We start from the raw sequence: 19,443 nt of genomic DNA on the forward strand, positions 1-19,443 counted from the left end.
GAATTTTCTAATTATGTTTGTTTTGGCTAATAATAAAATCAGTCTGTACTCACATCTGCTTGCTCTTCCCAAATACACAGATTGATGGCTTGAGTGGGACTCTCTCACAAATGGAAAGAGGAAAACAGTGTGAAATTAAGAATTAGCCATAGATGTAACCTGAAAGTAGTTAATCCACATATTTTAGATTTGACTTCGTTTGGCCAGTTCAACTTTAAAAGTCACTTTGCCTCAAATATCATCTTCTTCCAATACTGTTTTAATCTTTGTATGTTGGGTCTCTTCCCTGTTAAGTGTTGGTGATACAAAGAGTAAAAAGACAGAGTCTATTATCTTAAGGGACTAAAATTCTAATTATGACTACAGAATTATTAAATTCAAAACTACATTATGGCACTTTTGTGGGTGGGTTAGGGTGAGGTGGAATGCGGTATGAAACACTGAGGATGGACTAATATTTAGTTTGAAAGTTTTACACCAGCCTGAAAGTGACGAGGTTTTGAAGGAAATTTTAAAAATAGTGTTCTTACCTCCAGCTACAAGTCCAGACTCCCCTAATTGAATAGCTACCCCAAAGCCCCCAAGTTTAACAGGTGCCGAGTTTTCCTTTGAGGCAAGGAGAACACAGTGGGGCTGAAAAGAAAAACAAACAAACAAACCAAAGATCAGGATTAACTGAAGATGAACAATTCAATTTACACAAAACCGAATAACATGACCATATTGTAACACTTTAAAAACTCCTGGAATTACTTTGGATGCTTGAATTATTTCTCTATTCTTACTTCTGGCTGATTTCTCCAAAGACTTACCTGTTTTATCCAATATTTTTCAGGAATTATTTGTTTCCAAGACTAGGGTATGGTGCTAGGAATTACTTAGGAAGCATGGATGTTCAAGACAGACATGTTTTCTGCCTTTTCATGCAATATTTTCTTCCTTTGAGTGACACTCTACATTTGTTTAAGGAAAAATATATTTTATACCTGTGTTTCTTGTAACCTCTGACTTGACCTACAGAGCCACTGTATCTTGGCCCTTAGGGGATGTTGATGGCCCTTTCTTTGTCCACTCTCCCACCATCCTATTTCTTTTCTTTATTCATTCCACCCCCAAGTAAGAAGAGTCAGATTTAATGCCTTTAACTGAGCCTGGCTCCTGGGGAATTCAATGCTCTTCCTGGGGTCTTTTCTCTGGACCTGCCCTTCCTCTCTGTGGGAATGGGAGGTGAGAAAGGAGAAGGGGGAAAGGAGACTACTTGGCTGGCCTCTAGTCCAGGGTAAAGACAAACTCCCCGAGGAGTAGCTGCTTGACCAGGGCTAAGAATCATACGCTTTGTGGTCACAATGAGAGTTTCTTTGTAGGAGCTTGTCCTCTGCATCTGCCTCTTTCTGGGACCTTGCTGGGGCTGGTGTCACGGAAGCATTTAATTGTAGGGAACTTTGGTCTCTACTCAAACACTATGCTCTCCAACATGACTAACATTACATATGCTACGACCTGTTCTTAAAATGCCAGTTAGTGAAAAAGGCAAGCCTCTTCAGGCTTGGAAGATAAAAGTATTTTTTATTCTGTCCTATATTTGCTCATACATAAAATGACACAGTTTTAGTTCAGGTTTCGCCTGCATGAGAGTGGGCATGAAGAGACCTGTGCAATAAAACTCTGAGCTGGTACACCCGGAGAGATGTTTGATGATGGAGACGCAAAAGTGGGAGGGATCCTTACTCTGCCCAATGAAAGCATCAGGGTCCCACTTTGGAAGTTACTTTTTGTCCAAGGCTGTTTAAAGACCTTTACGATACAGTCTAGCACAAAGAAAGATGAGCCCTTGAACATAAATGTATGTATGAGTGTGTATGAGTTAGAGAAAGAGAGGAGAGAAAAAGCAAGTGTACATGAATGGTGAGCAAACTGCAGGAAGACACAAAGTAGACAGAAGGGTCTATGGAAGAACAAGCAAACCTCTATAGAAACCAACTGATAAAGAGTGCTCTCCCGCAATGGGAACTTTCAGCTGGTTCAAATAGAGATCAATGACAACAGACCTGAAGAAAAAAGCAATAGCCCTAGCATGATTCTAGTGTGGGGCACAGCAAATGAACCAGCCTAGAAAAGGATGGCCATGATGCAGAAGAAGAAAATACAAACTAGACCCAGAAAGGGTCTCCTGGCCAGTGTCTTCATCACCTTCTTAGGAAGGAGTAGTAGAAGCTTAAATCAGAATCCCAGAGTACACACTTTATATAGTTTGTTGACTATATTTATGCTTAAGTTAATGTTACACTGAGATCTATGTATCCATCAGAGCGTGGATTCAGTCACTCTCAACAAACCCTTAAGTGAGATAAATCATAAAATTGGAACTTAAGATAGAGAATAAACAAAGAAACCAACATATGTAAATGAATACAAGACTAGGTAGTGTTAAGTGCTATGAGGTAAAATTAGGCTGGTAGAGAAGTAGGTGTGATAGGTTTGAAGACTAGGGAGCTGCTATTTAGTAAGGGAAGGGGTGTCAGAGAAGGCCTCTCTAATAGGGTAATATGTGAACACAGACCAGAATGAAGTCGCAGAGCAAGCCACATGGAAGCAAGATCTTGGTGTGGAGGATAATAAGTACAAAGGCCCAGAGGCACGAAGGGGGTTGGTATGTTTGGAGAAGAGTAAAGAAGCCAGTGTGTTGGGAAAGGAATGAACAAAGGGAAGAGTGGTGGGAAACGCGATTCAGATGATCAAAGACCCTATGGTCTAGGGTTTTGAAGTCAAGGCCAGAACTCTGGGTTTTAGGCTGAGCAAGATGGAAAACCACTGGAAAGTTTTGAGCAGGAGAGCATTAAGATGAGTTTTAGGTTTTGAAAGGATCACTTGAGCTGCTGCGTGGAGAAGAGATTGCAAGGGCACAAGAGTGGAAGAAAGGAGACCAGGTAGGAGGCTTCTGCGGTTGTCTATAATGATTTATAGATTTTTAATATTTTTGATGTGTTTTAATCAATTGCAGTCATCATTCATTTTGATGCTCGAATTGTCCTGTTTTTGGCCAGTGAGAGCCCCTACTTAAGTCAGCTTTTACGTCCTTTTTTAAGACTCTAGGAGTCTGATAACTTCCTTGCTTTCAGGCACAAGGTGTTCAAGGCTTGTCTTTTTCATTTCTTGCCCCAGAATTGGAACTGACCATTTCTCCAAACAGCCCCATTTCTGTTTAGTGGGTAAAGGTATTTAAATCCACAATATGGATATTAGGTATAGTATTGCTATTAGGTTATCCCTGCTTCGACTCTTCAAGTGGACATAGCTAAAAATTACGTAATTTTTAGAAGGAAAAAAAATAAATCACCAATTCATACTGATGCTTCTTCCTACTCAATTATAGTTTTTAATTTTACTTCTTCGATTTTGTCAGATAATGTTGGTACCTAATGACATTAACATAATCATTCATTTGCTTTTTCCTTTAATGTGTGTGTATAAAAGTTTCAAAATAACAACATTTCCATTACCAGTAACAACAAAACCACTGTATGCTGTTTAGGATTTCTTCGTGATTCTTTTTGTCAGAGATGTATCAAAATACTGTTTTACTATTCAACAAAGTAAGAATTCATGAGTCTATGCTGATGTAAATAAATAAGTAAATGAATGGGGAGAAGGAAAAGCTTTCCTTTAAGTAGAGAATCAATTCATAAATGTAGAAGAAATTCTGGCATTAGAAAATCACCATTTGGCAGTTATCATCGTAATAACTGAGTCAGATAAGAACCAGCAAAGGGTTCTAAACTAGTGGGTGAAAGCTTGAAGAGTGACAGGATGTTTGTATAATCTCAGAGTAGCTCCCCACAGGATACTTACTAACTACAAAAGGTAAAATGTTAACATATGGGGAATCTGAGCGAAAGGTGTCTGGAATTCCTTGTACTTTTCTTGTACAATAACTTTTCTGTAAATCTAAAATTATGTAAAATGAAAACAAAACAAAACAACCCACCCTATTTTAAAGTCACTTAAAAGAATTCTCCTTGTGGTTATACTTTCAATTTGTTACATAGTGAGGCCAATTTGTTTTAATTAGATTTTGACTTAATTTGGTTTTAATTATACAAAACATGTACACAAAGTTCCAAAGGCAAAACCATAAACAAATACCTTTCAGAGAGGCCTAGCTTTTGTCCCCTCTCCTCGTGCCCAATTTCTCTCACCTCATTGGCATTAGTTTTTGGTTTATCCTTCCATTGTTTGGTTTTGTTTTGAAAATGAGACAATACATACAAATACTCAAAATTTTCACATAACAACACGTGCATTAGATGACTCCATAGCACTACCTAGACATCTTCAGGGAGGTTTGTTTTTTTGTTTTGTTTTTTTAAAGAGAGACATTTGCGCGTTGATGGGAAAGATCCTATAGAAAGGAGAAAACAACCCCAGAAGAGAAAGGGGATGGGATATAATATGCAAGTGGGAAGGGGGTTGGCCCTAGTGACAGCGAAGAAGGCAGGATACAGGGGCACCTGTAGATGCAGGCAGATGTGGATGTAAGAAGATGAGGAAGTTCTCTTCTGAGCACTTCTATTTTCCATTTACTTGAAATAAAAAGTGATCAGCAGGTGGGAGTGAGGAAGGAGAGGGGGTCGTTGGCAGAAGAGTGAAGGTGTGAAACGGGTTTTCAAAGAACATGAAAATGAACTAAGACAGTGGTTGGCAAACTTTAGTATCATAATCACACAGATCTGCTGGCCTACATCCCCAGAGTTTCTGACTCATAAGGTCTGGGATGAGCTTAAGGATGTGCATCTCTAACAAGGTCCTGAGTGATGCTGATGCTACTGGTCTAGGAGCCATGCTTTGAGAACCGCCAGACTAAGGAAATATAGCAGGACTGTTGGCAGCATAGGGGCCCACTCGAGGTTTGTGGTCATGAGTTTGAAGCGAGACCAATCAGCACTATTCTGTGTTTGTACCCAGCAGTCCTCATTTTAGCTGGTGAGGTTCAGGCCTGGAGTGGGTGGTGAGCTGAATTTAACAAGGGTTGGGATCTAGATAAAGAGAGGCCGGTAATATCATAAATGGATGGCACCAAACAAGCATATCTGTTTATTTCTTCTTTTCTACTTCTATCTTTTGTATAAATAAAAAGCTAAGATATCAACAGAGTTCGAGGAAGGGGAAGGGTGAGCAGAAGAGGATGTATGGGAATAAGCTGAGAACACCAAAACAAAAAGCAGAAAGTTCAGAATGAACAGGAAAAAGCTCATATAAAGGAAGAACTAAGAAAAGCTTACATTCAAATCTGGTCACAGTAGGGTCATCAGGGAACTAAAGATTAAAACAGAATCAGTGTTTTGAAAAGGGATGGCTTAGGTGTGGAAAAATAGCTAGCATGATAAAAATTTTATATTCGATTTTATGAAATAGAACATATAATAGATAAACACTATTTAGTCATTTAAATAAATCCGGCCAGGATCCCGAAAAGATATTTGCACACCCATGTTTATTGCAGCATTATTCACAATAGTCAAGAGGTGGAAGCAACCCAAATGCCCACTGACAGATGAATGGATAAAGAAAATATGGTATATACATACAATGGAATATTATGTAGCTTGAAAAAGTAGGAAATCCTGTCACATGGTACAACATGGGTGAACCTCAGGGATATTATGCTAAACGAAATGAGCCCGTCATAAAAGGACAAATACTGTACGATCTGACTCAAATGAATTACCTAGCGTAGTCAAAAATCATAGAAAGTAGAAAGGTAGTTGCCAAGGGTAGGGGAAGAGGGAGAGGGGGCTAATGTTTAGTGGACACAGAGTTTCAGTTTGGCAAGATGAAAAATTTCTATATATAAACACAACAATAAGTATATTTAACACTACTGAACAATATAAATATACTTTATAAAGTATAAATATAACAATATAAGTATACTTGCACAATATAAATATATTTAACACTACTGAACTGTACATTTTAAAATAGTTAAGATAGTTAATTTAATGTTATGTGTTTTTTCAACAACACACACACACACACACACACACACACAAATTCCTCCTAGACCAATACAGTAATCATCTTCCTTCTCAGAAGTTCTAGAGTGAAGTAAGAGCTACAAAATATTTTTATTCTGGCAATTTAAAAATATTCTCTGAGCCTGCGTGTCTGGAGCCTGTGCTCCGCAACAAGAGAGGCCGCGATGGTGAGAGGCCCGCGCACCGCGATGAGGAGTGGCCCCCACTTGCCGCAACTGGAGAAAGCCCTCACACAGAAACGAAGACCCAACACAGCCATAAATAAATAAATAAATAAAAATTTAAACAAAAATATTCTGTCCCATGTGTCATATTTATAACAAAGTAAAAGCTCTGGAGAATATGATGTTTAGAAGAGTGTATGTACCCAGAAATAATCAGAATGTTAGATAAAGCCCAATGAGTTAAATATTATTTAGTGTAAAGTAAACAAAGCTACAGGGTAACAATTATGGGGAGGATAATAACTAACTTTTCTTCATTTCAGATGACAACAAAAAAGAAGAAATGACATTAAACTGCAGGGCCAACAGTTACACAGATGGACAGGTAGTGGTTAAATATTGGACTAGGACCAAAAAAACCCCCTGCAGAATTACTTCATTATTTTCTTTAAAATACAGGAGATATTTTAATTTACTTGGGAGAGTTCATCATGGTGCTAAAAAGGAGAGAATACTATCACAAATTTCATCTAATCCTAAAATTATAAGATTGTTTTAGAAAATAAATCCAAGGTCTTAAGGGAATTCATGAAAACATACTAAAATAACACACAGATCAAATAAACCTTTTAAAAATTAAATAATAAAATAATTCATTACTCATGTTACTATAATGCAATACATGTGTCGACTTAGAAAAAAATGCACAGCGTGAGAGTTGCGAGTTAAGTTTTATTTGGGGCAAAATGAGGACTGCAGCCTGGGAGACAGCATCCCAGATAGCTCTGAGAAACTGCTCCAAAGAGACAGGGGGGAAGATCAGTATATACGTGATTTTGGTGAAGGGGGAATACGTGCAATCAAGCACATATTTTTTACAGAAGGTTTCTGCTAGTCTCGTGCAGGTTACTGCTAGTCACGAGGAGCAGACGTCACCATGAAGGATTTTAGTGCTTCTCTAGATATGAGGAGAGGCAAGAATTGGGCTCATAAAATCAGCTCTTGAAAATATCTAACTATCTGAAGACCTGTTCTGCCAGTTTTTCCCAGAGCACAGAGTGCCTCATTTCAGCTCTCCACCTGAACTCCTTTCAGGGCGTGTTCAAAGTCAGCAGCTGCAGCAGCACATGATTTAATCCTTGTAGGGGTAGATGGCAAGTGCCAATGGAAAATACCAATTTTTTGTTGACACAGGAATGCCATTTTATGTGACTGTTAGTTTCTAAAATGAATCCAGAAAGAAAGAGAAATTAAATGCTTGTGCTTTAAAAGTACATATAGCATATTATGTATCATTAGTTAGGAAAAACAAAAAAATGCATATTTCTGTTTAGAATTTATAAACTTTATGCGGGGGGGAGGAGGGAAAACTTTTCACAATTGTCAAAGTGGAAGGTATTCATAGAAAAGATATAAATATTTTCTTAAAGTTAAGTGTTGATTAAGCTTAAAGATAAAGTTGTTGCATAGTGGTAGGGTTTTAAAAATATTTTCACAAGGAGTCTAAGGGTTGTCATATTGAAAAAAAAAGAAAAGAGAAAAAACACACCTACCACCACATGCAAATATAAAAAATAAAAAGACAACCCCAACCAATTGCACCACAACCGGATGGAGGAACCCAGCTGACACACCAAGACGAGTCTCTGTGTCTAGGGAATCTTGGGGTTCAGCTCCTTTTACTTCAAGAGAGCCTGAACTGTGAGTATGCCTTGATTTCAACTGCATAAATGATCCGTTTTTTAAGTTACATTCTGATTATCTGAGTAATATAAATGAAACCTGCTTCATGGTGACTAGCAACACTTTGCTTCTAGAAACCTGAGTAAACTGAATGATACCTCTGCCGTGACTTGACTTAAAATGAGGCTGTCTTCTTAGTTACTTGAAGTACTTTAGGACATGAGATATTTACGCTCATACTATCAATATTATCACATTGTTTATACTGTATTTTGTATACTGCCACAAAGACTTGCAGATCTACTAGAATCAATTAAAAGTTATTTTCATATGCAACAAATTTTATTTCCAGTGTATTACAAGTGATCTGTAACTTATTAACTTTATTAAGTTATGCTGACTCCCTACTTTCAATAACAGTATTTTCTTTATTATATGATTTCTATTTTATGGTAATTTACCAAATCTGTTAAATTTTAAGTTTCGCGTTTCAGAAGTTAATATGGTGAATATTAGAGAAAAGAAAAAGCAAAATACACTTTAGTGAATTCACCTAAAATTAAAAAATGTTTTAGCCACAGTTAAATTGAAAACAAAAGCTAATGTACTACTAATAATATTCTTTCCAAAGTAACATGCTTTCCATTTTCACTTTGTATGCAGAAATTAGTGCAATTTTTAAAGCATGGCCTGAATGATTCAGTGATTATCAAGTCAAACTACAAATGTAAACGGCTGCTACCACTGCCAACTAGGTATGTATTTTAACATAGCAATGTGATGTTTTCACAAACATACCCAAACTGCATTTAAAAAGCTTTTGCTCATTGGAGGCCACAGTGGAATCTGTCGGGTCCTGCCCTCTAATACAGAAGCTCCTGTAGGAGCCAGTTGAAAAATTACAGGCAAGGGGAGGGTGGTGCTGGTGGGTACAATGCAGCACTAATACAGGGTTGCGGAACTTCAGGATTTGTCAAGTAACAACATTAAAAACCATTAACCATCTACTATCAGAAAACCACTGTGACCACTTCACACCAGTCACAACTAATGTCCCCTGGGAAACTGGTCCCTATGTGAATGCAGTGGTTTGTTTCTTATCTTCACTGGCCATTCGTAACAAATCAAGTAAGTGGTTTTTAAAACATCAGTAAATGGCCTTAGGAACAGCGAGTGATTGACACATTGTAAAGGAGGCAGAAATCAGCCATTAAGTTCCAAACAGAATCTAATCTGTTAATTTGTTAATAAATGACTGAACACTAGCCATTCAATACAGGGTTCTAAATGACAGCTACTACTACTGTTTAAACAAATACATTGTTCTCTTTGAGCTTGAAAATAAAGCAAAACCAGAAAGGTTTATTGGTAATCTTATACAACTATTATTTATTTATTTTATTTGCAGATTAGAGCTGAGGCAAATGGTTTCAGGCTACGTGCTTTGCGCTAATGGCTTTCTAGAAACATCTTGATTATGACAATCAGGCCTAGAAATAAGTTTGAAAAGATATGCTCTGGGGGATATGCTGAACATTCTGATGAATGATTTGTGATTCTGTAAACTCTGGACTTACTTACTATAATGGACATAGCAAATAAAAAGGTTAGTACCTTTTCCAGAGAGGTAAAGCTAGATGACAATCTTTTCTTAAAATCGCTAATGTGGATAATGCTAAAGGAATCATGTCAAAATGCCGCTGACAGAACTCATCATCAATAAAGAAAATGCTGATCATATGTGACTAGGAGGAGTGAGGTTTGGTGAAAAGGATCATGGGCTCTAAAAGCTAGACGGATCTGAGTCTCAACTTGGGTACAGACATTTAAGAGCTGTGTGGTCATGGGTAACGATCATAACGTCTTTATCTTTCATTAATACCTACCTCACAAAGTTATTATAAGGATTATGTAAATGAAATAATATAAATGTGCTTAACACACTGTCTGGTACACAGCAAATGCTAAATAAATGTTAGTTACTGGTTCAGTCATCTAGCTCAAGGGTTCAATTCTGACTGCACATTAGAATCCCCTGAGGAGCTTTTAAAGGAAACCATTGCCTGGAGCCCATTCCAGACCAGTTAAATCAGAAGATCTGGGGATGGAGCCAGGCATTGGTATCTTTAAAAAGCCCTCAAGAGGATTCTAATATGCAGCCAGGATTGAGAGCCACTGAGAGTCTCTTCTACAAAGTATCCAACTGTGGCAGTCTCAAAAAAATCTTCCGTGGTAAAACCTTATTGCCTCCCCAAATAGATTGTTTCATTCTAAAAAAGCATTTCCTTAAAAGCAGGCAACATCTGTCTCTGCATTTTTACTCACTGGTCCTTCTTCTGCTTTCGGAAGACATACATCAGGAGGTGAAATCCTTTTCTCCATGGCCTTGAAAGTGTTCACATCTCCAGGTGCCTGTTTCCTTCCACTTGCTCCTCTGACATGATTTGGGCTCTTCCCCCCCCACCCCCCACTGGCTCTGTGGCCTTTTTTAAGTGTGCTGCTGAGGATGAAACACCGTATTCCAGGTGGAACCCTACCAGCTTAGGACAGTACCGATTAGTAGTGACAATCTTCGTTTAAGACACTCCATAGGTATGAAGTCAACCAAAGACAGGTTAGTTTTTGCTGCAGCCACGTCACACTGCAGGCACAGCAACTGCAGTCAATCGCAATTGTGTTTCTGTTCATGTAGCTAAAGCCCTTCCTGTACTTGAATAGTTTATTTTAATATCCACATGTAGGACTTTACATACTTTTCTACTAAATTCCCTTTTTCATTCAACAGCATTTATTGTGCTAAACACTTGGTACACAGAGGCAAACAAAACAGACTTGTTTCCTAACCCTAATGGAGTTTAAAATATAGCAATGGAGAAGAAAAAAAAAAACAAAACAAAAACTCTATGACCTTTAAAGTCATTTCAGCTGTCTGAGCTCTCAAAATCGTGTCACCTGTCATGCCTCAGCTCACTTTCATCAATGGCTATGAGATGTTTCTACCTGAGCCTCAGCCAGCTCCCTATGTGACCATGCAACACAGGTCCCTCTACAGGGGCCCTTCTCCTCTTCCTGGTAATCTACATTGCATTATCAGCTCCATTTTTGGCAGCCTGCCATTCTTCCTGGATTGCCCTTTCCTTTTTAGAATTTCAGATCACCAGAAGCATGCGTGCAAGTTTCTATAAGCTTTGTGAAATCTGTCTCCGTGCAGTTGAGACACACGACAGACTAGGCTCAGTCCTCTTGCCTCCCTCCCTCCGTTGTCCTCAGCTCTGGCGACAGGCTCTCACCAGGGATTACATAACTTCCTCTTCACCAGTCAGTTCCTCTACCAAGGATTCAAATTCCCCCCTTGACAAAATTTTAAACAAGGATTTCACACTCTACTAAAATGGTTTCTTCTTGATCAAATTATAGGTAGTTTTAAGAAAGGCTAAGTTCTTCCAAATGCTTTTCTCTGTGTATAATGTCAAATCAGAAAATTAATTATGGTAATTCAAATCCACTGTACAGCATTCAAAGTTTAAATGCACACTCCTGAAAAAATATTTACCGAGAGCAGGGTCTCTGTCATTTTCACCTTCGTTTTCCAAGCAGTACTTAGCCAAGTGTGAGATATTCACTAAAACAAAATTAATCAAAAGGTGTTTTATTTTTTTTAAAGCTAACTGTCATTGAACACTTGTTATGTTCCAGGGTAAACATAACACTTGTTATGTTCCAGGTGTTATGTAAACATAACACTTGTTATGTTCCAGTTTTGTTGTTTATAGAATGCACTTTTCCATTTCTACAAACAAAAAAACTAAGGCTTAGAAAAGATTAAGTTGTTGGCCGAAGGTCACAGAGTTAGTTAGGTCTGATTTTGATAACCTTGCCCTGAATGTCTTTATGACACCTGCTAAGAAGCTTCTGTAAAGAAATAGGGAAGTCACTCTAAGAAAGGAATGTGACAAGACCCCCTGGAATCCTCTCCTCACATCTTCTCTTTATGATGGCCTCTCAGACTGAGCTCTTCACAGCAGCCAATGCCCAGCAAACAGCCAGTAACAAATAGCACTGCTAACATTCTCTGCTGCCACAAACAAGTGGAATTCACACACTATTTTACAAACAGTTTCACATGACCTAGCCCACGGAATATTTCAGCTGCAGTTACTTCCTTCCAAAATCTTGGATTACACATCCTCTTTCCCATCTACATTATCACTCTATGTTCTATGCTTCTAGGTCAAGGAGACTCTCCAAGGTGCCTAACTGGCGGCTGTCACCACCTGACTTGGTTTTGTTTGGCTACTTTGCTCTTCTGTGCAGTGTTACGAGCCTGCCTAATGAGGCAAGTGCTGTGCTCTATTGGTCTGTTACGGTAATTGCATGCCCCCGTAGGCAAGTGATTTTAATACCCTCAACTTGGTGTTAGGTTGAAAAGGAAGAAATTTAGGACCATTTCCCCAATTCCCACCATGGAATGAGAGACTGCCACAGTTTATCTGTCACATACCATGTGGCAACACGTGTCAAAATGAATGAATACCACCTATGAGGGAAAGAGTCAAGGCAGGAAGCTGGACAGGGGCCAGCAGTGGGCCCAGCTCACTCATGTCTGTAACTACCTTTAGGGAAACTGACACTCATCTTCGAAAAATATGAGCTGTCATTTCACCTCCATCTCTATTCCCATAAAAACTTCCCTAAGAAAAGATGATTCCATAGTTCAGATATTTATTTTAATATAATAAATGAAACAAACCTTGAACATTTATCATAGCATAGAAAAGGTTAGATCAGGACATTCCACAAGATTCTACTATATGTGCTGCTTGTTTTGTGATACCATAATGCTGCTACATATATTGTGTAGATATCCAAATGGTCCAAAGTAAGATAAAAGGAAAGCTTCTCACAATGTCTGAAAATAAATCATTTACTATTTGTGCTTTGAGCTAAAGTAATTGTTATTAAAATAACAAGTGACTCACTCAATGTTTGGCATTCTGTTGTAGGAGAAATCTGAAGACATAAAAGTTACAGTCAAGGAACATGTCATTTAGCACCTTCACTTTTTGATCTCTACAGAAGACAACGAGAAGTCAGATGGTAACAATGACGACAACTTCAGTCAGCAGCTGGCCTTGCTCCTCCCAGGGAGTGCACTTTATAACTAATCACAGCGTCCAATGGCCACACAACTTCTCAGGAGCATCAAATTTTACTGCCTGTTCCATGGATGAAAAATTACTCTCTAGTGTGTTAACAACATTCTACTCTGTTATTTTCATCGTGGGCCTCGTTGGAAACATAATTGCCCTCTATGTATTTCTGGGTATCCACCGCAAAAGAAATTCCATTCAGATTTACCTACTCAATGTAGCCATTGCAGACCTCTTACTTATCTTCTGCCTCCCTTTCCGAATAATGTATCACATTAACCAAAACAAGTGGACGCTAGGTGTGATTCTTTGCAAGGTTGTGGGAACACTATTTTATATGAACATGTACATTAGCATTATTTTGCTTGGATTCATCAGTTTGGATCGCTACATAAAAATTAATCGGTCTATACAACAACGGAAGGCGATAACAACCAAACAGAGTATTTATGTTTGCTGTATAGTATGGATAATTGCTCTTGCTGGATTTTTAACTATGATTATTTTAACCCTTAAGAAAGGAGGTCATAATTCCACAATGTGTTTCCATTATAGAGATAAGCATAATGCAAAAGGAGAAGCAATTTTTAACTACATTCTTGTGGTAATGTTCTGGCTAATTTTCCTACTAATAATCCTTTCATATATTAAGATTGGCAAGAATCTATTGAGGATTTCTAAAAGGAGGTCAAAATTTCCTAATTCTGGCAAATATGCCACTACAGCCCGGAATTCCTTTATTGTGCTTATCATTTTTACTGTATGTTTTGTTCCCTATCATGGCTTCCGATTTGTCTATATTTCTTCACAGCTAAATATGTCGTCTTGCGATTGGAAGGAAATCGTTCACAAAACCAATGAGATCATGCTGGTTTTCTCATCTTTTAATAGCTGTTTAGATCCAGTCATGTATTTCCTGATGTCCAGTAACATTCGCAAAATAATGTACCAACTTCTTTCTAGACGATTTCAAGGGGAAGCGAGCAGGAGTGAAAGCACTTCAGAATTTAAACCAGGATACTCCCTGCATGATACATTTGCTGCAGCTAAAATTCAGTCTACTTCTTAAAGCACTTACGGTAAACATATTAAAAAGAATGATAAAATACAGCCTAATTCCTTGAAGAACAAAAAATTATGAAACAAAGCTCTAGCATTTACAAAGCTTAGATCCTCCCAAAGTCCTTTGCTTATTTGTGATATTTCATTTGCTTAATTATAAAATATTTTAAGTGCAAGCTTACACTCATCACTAGATTTTAAATCTGTATATAAAATCTTTTAGGCTAACACTGTTAACATAGATTATAAAATTAAATGAAATTTATGGTTTTAACCACAGAATAATTAAAGAAAATGTTATAGTTTCTCAAGTCACTAAAGTAGCTATTCAAAATCAAGTACCTAATACTAATTTAAAGTGTGCTTAAAAGTTAACTGATTTGAGGACCAACTTAAAATGTCAGAAAATATATGTTCATTGTCATTTAAAAAGCTTGTATAATTTGCCACTGTATTCACTTATGTCTAAACCTCTATTAACAGATGAAATAATAAAATTCTAATAAAAAGTGAAATCACCCACTATCTATCACTGCTTAGTACAATAGGTGAGCTAAAATTCAATAGCCTAGCGACAGTACTTAAGACTGCACCTTACTTAAAACAGATTTATAAACAATTCAGCCATCTTGGACCATACACTTTGATAAAGCAAAATTGAAGATGTGTACACCCTATGATCCAGCAAGTCCACTACTAGGTATACATCTTACAGAACCACTCAAACATGTATACAAGAAAACATGTGTAAAGATGCTCAGTGACCTACTGCTCACAATACTAAACAAATGTAAACAACCTAAGTATGAGTATGCATCAGCAAAGGAATGGAGAAAAAAACTTCATCTGCATGCATCAACGTGGAGAATTGGCAAAAATAATGTTGAATAAAAAACAAAAACTGCAAAAGGGTATGTACCCTATGAAATCACTTATGTAAAATACAAAACCACATAAAACAATACCGTATTCTTTACACATCTATATATATGCAATAAAAATATAAAACATACGTCATAATATACACAAACATATATACCCACTTAAGGTTAATGGTTACATCTGGAGAGATTTGAAGCAAACATGGCAAAATATTAATAATGTCTGTTAAACCTGTGTGGTAATACATGGGTATTTGTTATGTAATTTTTGGTATATATCTGAGTGTTTGAAATATTTCATAACAATAAAGAAAACCTGTAGGTTAGAATTAAAAGGAGCAAATTCTGAAATTTTCGTGTGTTCAAAAATAACTAGAGAGTAAGCTCTAAGAGAAAGGGCCCTTATTCGTATTCTTTTTTTTTTTAATTTATCTTATTGAAGTATAGTTGATTTACAATGTTGTGTTAGTTTCTGCTGTACAGCAAAGTGATTCAGTTATACATATATACATATATATATATATATTCTTTTTCATATTCTTTTCCATTATGGTTTATCACAGGATATTGAATGTAGTTCCCTGTGCTATACAGTAGGACCTTGTTGTTTATCTATTCTATATATACTAGTTTGTATCTGCTAATCCCAAACTCCCAATCTAGCCCTCCCTCATCCCAAGGGCAACCCCCTTGGCAACTGCAAGTCTGTTCTCTATATCTGTCAGTCTGTTTCTGTATCGTAGATAAATTCATTTGTGTCATATTTTAGATTCCACATGCAAGTGATATTATATATTTGTCTTTCCGTTTCTGACTTACTTCCCTTAGTATGATAATATCTAGGTCCATCCATGTTGCTGCAAACGGCATTATTTTATTCTTTTTTTATGGCTGAGTAGTATTCCATTGTGTGTGTGTGTATACCACATCTTCTTTATCCATTCATCTGTCGATGGACATTTAGGTTGTTTCCATGTCTTGGCTATTGTGAATAGTGCTGCTATGAACACAGGGGTGCATGTATCTTTTTGAATTATAGTTTTCTCTGGATATATGCCCAGGAGTGGGATTGCTGGATCATATGGCAACTCTATTTTTAGTTTTTTGAGGAACCTCCATACTGTTTTCCATAGTGGCTGCCCCAATTTACATTCCCACCAACAGTGTAAGAGGGTTTCAAAAGGGCCCTCATTCATCACTGACTACCCAGAGCATAGTTGCATTGCCTGGCACGAAGAAGATCAATACATATTTGTTGAATAACTGAATGAATGAGTGAATGAATGGATGGATGAACGAGAAGGGAAGGAGGGAGGGAAGGGGTGCTTAACAGAACTGAAAAAGTAGGTTATTTTGTTTTTTTTCCTAGTCAATGTATCTAGATATAGCTGCAGAAAACGTCATACAATTGTAATCAGGAGATGTCATTAAGGCAACCATTCTCAAAAGTTTGGCCAGCATTGTTCTTTTTTTTGTAACATCTTTATTGGAGTATTATTGTTTTACAATGGTGTGTTAGTTTTTGCTTTATAACAGTTTTTTGATTACACACAGAATCAGAATGCTGTTGACTTAATATGTAAAAGCCTGTTATGACAAACTGCAAGGATCCATTCTTAAGTTTCTGTCACAGAGTATGAGAATTTTTTTTTTTTTATAGTCAGAATACTTCTTCAAACTTCAGGTAGGCCACTGACTGGGAAATCAATATTAAAGAGTATGAAGAATTTCGTTAGGGCTGAATTTATTTTAATGAGATTTGGACTGTATACAGTTAGTGTTCAGTTAGTTGTATTTCAATAAGTGTACACAAATGGTTGAACAAACAATAGGTCAAAGCAGAATTATATTTAAAAAACAAGAAACATTTGAGAATAAAAATAGAAATTTGCAGAAAAATCAGAGGCTCAGAAAAAAGTAATAAATTTTATATTAATTACTCTGCTCTGACAATTGTTAACAAATACCAAACTGAAATTCAGTATTTCTGTTTGTATAATTTAAAAATATGACAATACTGATTTTCTCTCATGTTCTCAAAATTAAAATCTTTTTTACATTATTGGTAAACATTTTATATCCCTACATGTGTCTATTGTAAACATACAGTTTGAATGGTTAAATTACATTATTATTATTACTAGTAGTAGTTTTATGGAACATTAAAAGAAACACATATACACTCATAATTCTAGAAGCTTTCTCATTATTTATATTAAATGAGATGATCCCTAAAAAGCGCTGCACAATGGCGTTGTTAAAAAAGTAAAAAAGTACTGAGTCAATTCTTGCTATAATATTTGTGATAAAATAAATTTTGTTAAAAGTCAACCTATCCATAAGCTCCTAACAGATTTTCTTTACCGACAGAAGTTTCACTAATAACATACCTTAGAGTAACCTGAATCCTGAGAATGTTTCTAAATTTTTAGAAAAATTTGCTAAACTTACCAAATTTAAGGCTATTTATTACATATAATCTTTTATTTCTTATTGAGCATTGGTGTACACAAGTAGGAAACACTGTCCCTACCTCCCCCAAGCCAAGATTTAGTTCTAGAAGCATACAGAAAAGGGAAATTCAGAAGTATATACATAGCCTCACCTTGCAAAAGATCTTGAGAACAAGTTTCTAAATAACATCTCACATATGCAAAACCAAACAAAGGCATAATTAACTGCCTGGTTGCGAGAGTAAGACCTAAATGCTGAGTTTTGCTGTTAGTTTTGGAAAAGTATTCTGTGCAGAGCTGGGTTTGATGGCAGTTGAATTTCTAAGATCAGGTCAATAGAAAAAGAAAATTCTGTTCTAGTACAGAAGGTTTTGTTTTCAACTTCTTTTCAAAATGGATTCTTCAGTTCTGCTGATATGAAAGTAGAACTAATATAATTACAGCTCTGTGAAGCAAAGCCTTACTGAAAAGTTATCCATAAGAGAAAAACAGCATGAAATAGAGTTCTCTCAACAGGCAGCCTGGATTTTGCAGAAACATGTTAACAGGCTACTTATTTTTTAGCCTTTTGAAGTATGAATGGAAACTTATTTTTACCAGATATTAAAATATATTCTTATCCTTCATTAAGGATAACACTGTGGAGCACATGCAAGGATAAACTTATCAATGGAACAGAATGCACAGCTCTACGCAGACCCTCAACGATACATGAGAAGATTATATGACAAATTAATCACTCTCAACAGGGTAGGAGCAGGAACAAATCAGAGGGCAACCTAGGATTCTGTTAGTCAAGATGTGCTAGAAGCTTGCAAAGTGGGGTTCAGTGAATTTTTTTTTAAACATCTGTATTGGAGTATAATTGCTTTACAATGGTGTGTTAGTTTCTGCTGTTAAATGAAGTTTTAAAAAGTTTTCTGAGTGACTCTGATACACTTTCCTCCTTCAAAGAGAATCACTGCAAATAAAGGAGACATCACAAAAAGCATCGGGGAAGGAAGAAATGAATTAATAAATAGTGCTGTGCTTATTTAAAATAAAAGCCAATTTATAGCCTCGCCTCATATCACACCAAAAAAAAATTATATCTGGATCAAGAGTTAAATGTAAATAATGAATGCATTAAAAGACTTAAAAATATGTGACTAACTCATCTGTGGAAGGGAAAAGACTTCCTATTAATAAAATAGAAATAAGCACAGGGAAAGATGCATAGATTTGACTTTTAAAAGTAGACTATTTTTTTGTCAAAAACCATAAACAAAAATAAAAGCAAAAGCACAAAGTGAGAAAAATATTCACAACAGATATGACATTTACTGGAGAGTTTTCTATGTCAGGCACCAAAGGACACCATAAACTTCTAAAGAAACTTGTATTTTTGATCAGAAGAAAGCATTTGAATCTCAGAATATAATCTGAACTATGACAACTCGAATGAGATAGAAACTCTCATGATGGATGATGCAGTGTCCTTTTTCGTAGCTACATGGCCAAGTTGAGAACACATTCCTATAAGTGGCTGCTATAGTGCCTCAGTTCAGTCTGGTTTTCAAATTAAGACATGGAGGACTGCTTGTGTGGTGGTAACAATAGACTCAGAGCTAAAATGGAAGTGCTAGGTTTGTCCTAAACTTCTATTTTGCCTCTTATTTCCGCCCTTCAAGTTTACATGCAACGGAATGGGAAGCAAAGTAAAATATATTTATGTACCTTTTACTGTGCTGGGTGCTCGCAATGCATTATTATCATTTACTCCTCATTGCATCGTGATTGAAGTATTTTCTGTATTTTACATATGAGGGGATGCAAGTTGGTAGACTTTTATTCCACAGGCATTGTCTCTGCTAAGACACTGCTTTTCGTTTACATTTCATTCTGCCCAAGCACAATGGTAATTACTGTGATGTCTTTTTTTTTTTTTTTTTAATTTGTTTATTTATTTATGGCTCTGTTGGGTCTTCGTTTCTGTGCGAGGGCTTTCTCTAGTTGCGGCAAGCGGGGGCCACTCT

At 36.7% G+C, this 19,443-nt stretch overlaps 2 protein-coding genes across 13 annotated transcripts in view; one reads left to right on the forward strand and one right to left on the reverse strand.

Moving 5' to 3' along the window:
* Nucleotides 1-19,443, reverse strand: part of CASK (calcium/calmodulin dependent serine protein kinase) — a 393,009-nt gene that overhangs the window by 138,611 nt on the left and 234,955 nt on the right. For all 10 annotated transcript variants that reach the window (XM_082446395.1, XM_082446397.1, XM_082446400.1 and 7 more), the window contains exon 6: nucleotides 531-633. In XM_082446395.1, the coding sequence (XP_082302521.1) occupies nucleotides 531-633 (103 nt within the window). The remainder of the gene's footprint in view (nucleotides 1-530; nucleotides 634-19,443) is intronic.
* Nucleotides 6,329-19,353, forward strand: GPR34 (G protein-coupled receptor 34). Of its 3 annotated transcripts, XM_082446622.1 has the most exons (4): nucleotides 6,329-7,900; nucleotides 8,546-8,637; nucleotides 12,113-12,218; nucleotides 12,886-19,353. In XM_082446622.1, the coding sequence occupies exon 4, from the start codon at nucleotides 12,977-12,979 to the stop codon at nucleotides 14,099-14,101; it is 1,125 nt and encodes a 374-aa protein (XP_082302748.1). In that variant the 5' UTR covers nucleotides 6,329-7,900; nucleotides 8,546-8,637; nucleotides 12,113-12,218; nucleotides 12,886-12,976; the 3' UTR covers nucleotides 14,102-19,353. The 3 variants fall into 3 exon arrangements, with proteins under 3 accessions (XP_082302748.1, XP_082302747.1, XP_082302749.1); XM_082446621.1 differs by lacking the exon at nucleotides 12,113-12,218; XM_082446623.1 differs by lacking the exon at nucleotides 8,546-8,637.

Source organism: Balaenoptera physalus (assembly GCF_965194825.1).
Source record: "Balaenoptera physalus genome assembly, chromosome: X".
In the NCBI taxonomy this organism is placed as follows: Eukaryota; Metazoa; Chordata; class Mammalia; order Artiodactyla; family Balaenopteridae; genus Balaenoptera; species Balaenoptera physalus.

Excerpts from the sequence above, each read along its gene's own strand:
- GPR34 (XM_082446622.1), top strand. The coding sequence starts at position 12,977 with ATGGTAACAATGACGACAACTTCAGTCAGCAGCTGGCCTTGCTCCTCC.